At 35.0% G+C, this 2,500-nt stretch overlaps 1 protein-coding gene across 1 annotated transcript in view; it reads left to right on the plus strand.

Annotated features, from left to right (window-relative positions):
- The window catches only part of LOC122267633 (band 7 protein AGAP004871), a 241,906-nt gene that overhangs the window by 231,965 nt on the left and 7,441 nt on the right, over positions 1 to 2,500 (plus strand). The window contains exon 6 of the mRNA XM_086536107.1: positions 1,198 to 1,253. Coding sequence (XP_086392233.1) covers positions 1,198 to 1,253 — 56 coding nt within the window. The remainder of the gene's footprint in view (positions 1 to 1,197; positions 1,254 to 2,500) is intronic.

Raw genomic sequence — 2,500 nt, forward strand, 5'->3', positions numbered from 1 at the left:
CCCTGGAACGAAGTACAGTGAAAATAGCAATGGTTGAGAGACAAGGAGAGACAGTTGCCAATGTTCTCTTTTGAATCTGAATATCTTATTCACCTTCTATGTTGATTTAGAAGCTTTCATGTCATGCAGATCCTTTGTCTGGCTGCCAAAAAAATGTTTAAAAAAAAATAGGATAAATTATATGATCGATCTAGTCAGGTGTGTGTGTGTGTGTGTGTGTGTGTTTCCGTGTGTGTGTGTGTGTGTGTGTAATTTGCTTCAGATATATTACTTTCAAACTAAGATAATAACATGTGTTCAAAGAAGGGAAAGTCAGATTATCCCTTTTAAAAGATGTTTGCATATATATATAACCTTTAGCTCATTGTGTCATTTGTCAAGCAAATAAATGATGCATGATCATGTATACATTCCCGATGTCATTAGACATCACATTTGCCAATCACTTCCCGACTACCATCATGATCACGTGATTAGTCTAATGATCGTTTCATCATGTATATGAAAGAGACCCGTTAATAGCATGAATATGAAGCACATCCCCTTATTCAAATGTTCATCAGAGAGTGCGTTCCTAAAAGAGTGAGAGTGGGAGAGCATTTGCATATGAATGACACGAGTAGAATCTCCGTGAGTGAAATCCTCTACCAGTGCCAAGGATCTTTGGCATCAGCGCTGACGTAAGACATGGCACAGGCTTGTAATTCCAGTGCCCCTTCCCACTCAAAATGATGAGGTGCCGCTAAAAAAAAAAAAAAAAAAGAACAGAGCATCGTCCGATTAGGATTTTTTTTTATCTCTTTTGCTACATTGTGGATAATTGCAGAACACGTTGGATGATGCCACAGACAACTGGGGTATCAAGGTAGAAAGAGTTGAGATGTAAGTAACAGCTGAGGAACCTTTATCTATCTTGCGTGGAACGTGTGTCTTGTACAAGTAAGTTTTTAAGTTCTCTTTTCCTTTTTGTTTTTATTTCTCTCACTTTTTTCCTCTAGTCATGAGGATCTTGAGAGAGTAGAAACCTGATCTCCTGGAGTCAATCAGATCGACACGACACAAGAAAATTGGGAATTAATTACAATCCGCAGGACACACGTTCCCGCCATCCACATTTAGTTCGTAAGAATCTTTTTTTTTTGCACATAAAACAGCTTTTTTTCGGATTGACACAAGCTACCCCATTCGCCATTGCAGGGAGTGTTAGATGATGCCACAGAGAACTGGGGCATTAAAGTGGAAAGGGTTGAAATGTGAGTAAGCTTTATGATTGGTCGAGACTTTGCGGTCGACGAGAGTTCAGCTTGACTGTGATTGGTCGCTCTGTGTATCGCTGTCTTGGTCACGATTTTTTTCCTGAAGAATTAAAAAAAAAAAAAAAATACTATTTTTCTATTTTGCTCATGAATTCCTTCTAAAAGGATCAGAGAACAGCCAGCGATATACTAAGATGACACACAGGTCAACTGAATATGACCTCTCGACCTGAGCCCGTGACCTCCCCTTGACCCGTAGTTCAGAGTCTGTCTGCCTGCCCTCCATTTTTCGATTCTCTGATCCATGTGTATGTATTTTTTGGTTCGTGCATCCCTTTTTCCATATATGTATATATATATATATATATATATATATATATATATATATATATATATATATATATATATATATATATATATATATATATATATATACATATACATATACATATATATATACCCACTATAAAGTAAAACAGATGACAATTATGTCTATCAATATTACAACCTTAAACCAGCCTACTTCCTAATTAAACAATCAACATCAAAATAACTCCTATACACACACACAGTTCTCTCATGCATAACCATCTGCCAAATATTTCGAGATAAAATCCCCTTTCTATCTCGAGAGACAAAAGTCATGATTTCTGCCTGACGATAACATCTCATGAATCCCCCTTTTTTCCCAATGTGTTACGATCTTTGTCATTTCTATGCATATTGTTCTTTTCCCTTTTCGTAAGTCTTAATTAGGACTTTGATTTCGTTGTCTTGTGACGTCTGGCATCGTGGCATGTGCATCTTTCTGGTTCTTGGTTTTATTTTCATTGTTTTCGTCATCGTTCTTGCTATCGTTATCATTATCATTATTATCATTATCGTCATTACTGTTGTTATGATTATTATTATGATTATTATCATTATTATTGGCATTTACATTGTCATTGGCATTTTCATTATCATTATCATTATCATTATCATTATCATTATCATTATCATTATCATTATCATTATCATTATCATCATTACTATTATTATGATTATCATTATAATTATTATCATTATTATTAGCATTGGCATTGTCATTAGCATTTTAATTATCTTTATCATTATCATTATTGTTATTATCATCATCATCATCATCATTATCATCATCATCATCATCATCATCATCATCATCATCATCATCATCATCATCATCATCATCACCACCACCACCACCATCATCACCATCCATATCA

This window comes from Penaeus japonicus, unplaced genomic scaffold (assembly GCF_977035675.1).
Source record: "Penaeus japonicus unplaced genomic scaffold, GWHDUDI00000001_assembly GWHDUDI00000001, whole genome shotgun sequence".
NCBI lineage: Eukaryota > Metazoa > Arthropoda > Malacostraca > Decapoda > Penaeidae > Penaeus > Penaeus japonicus.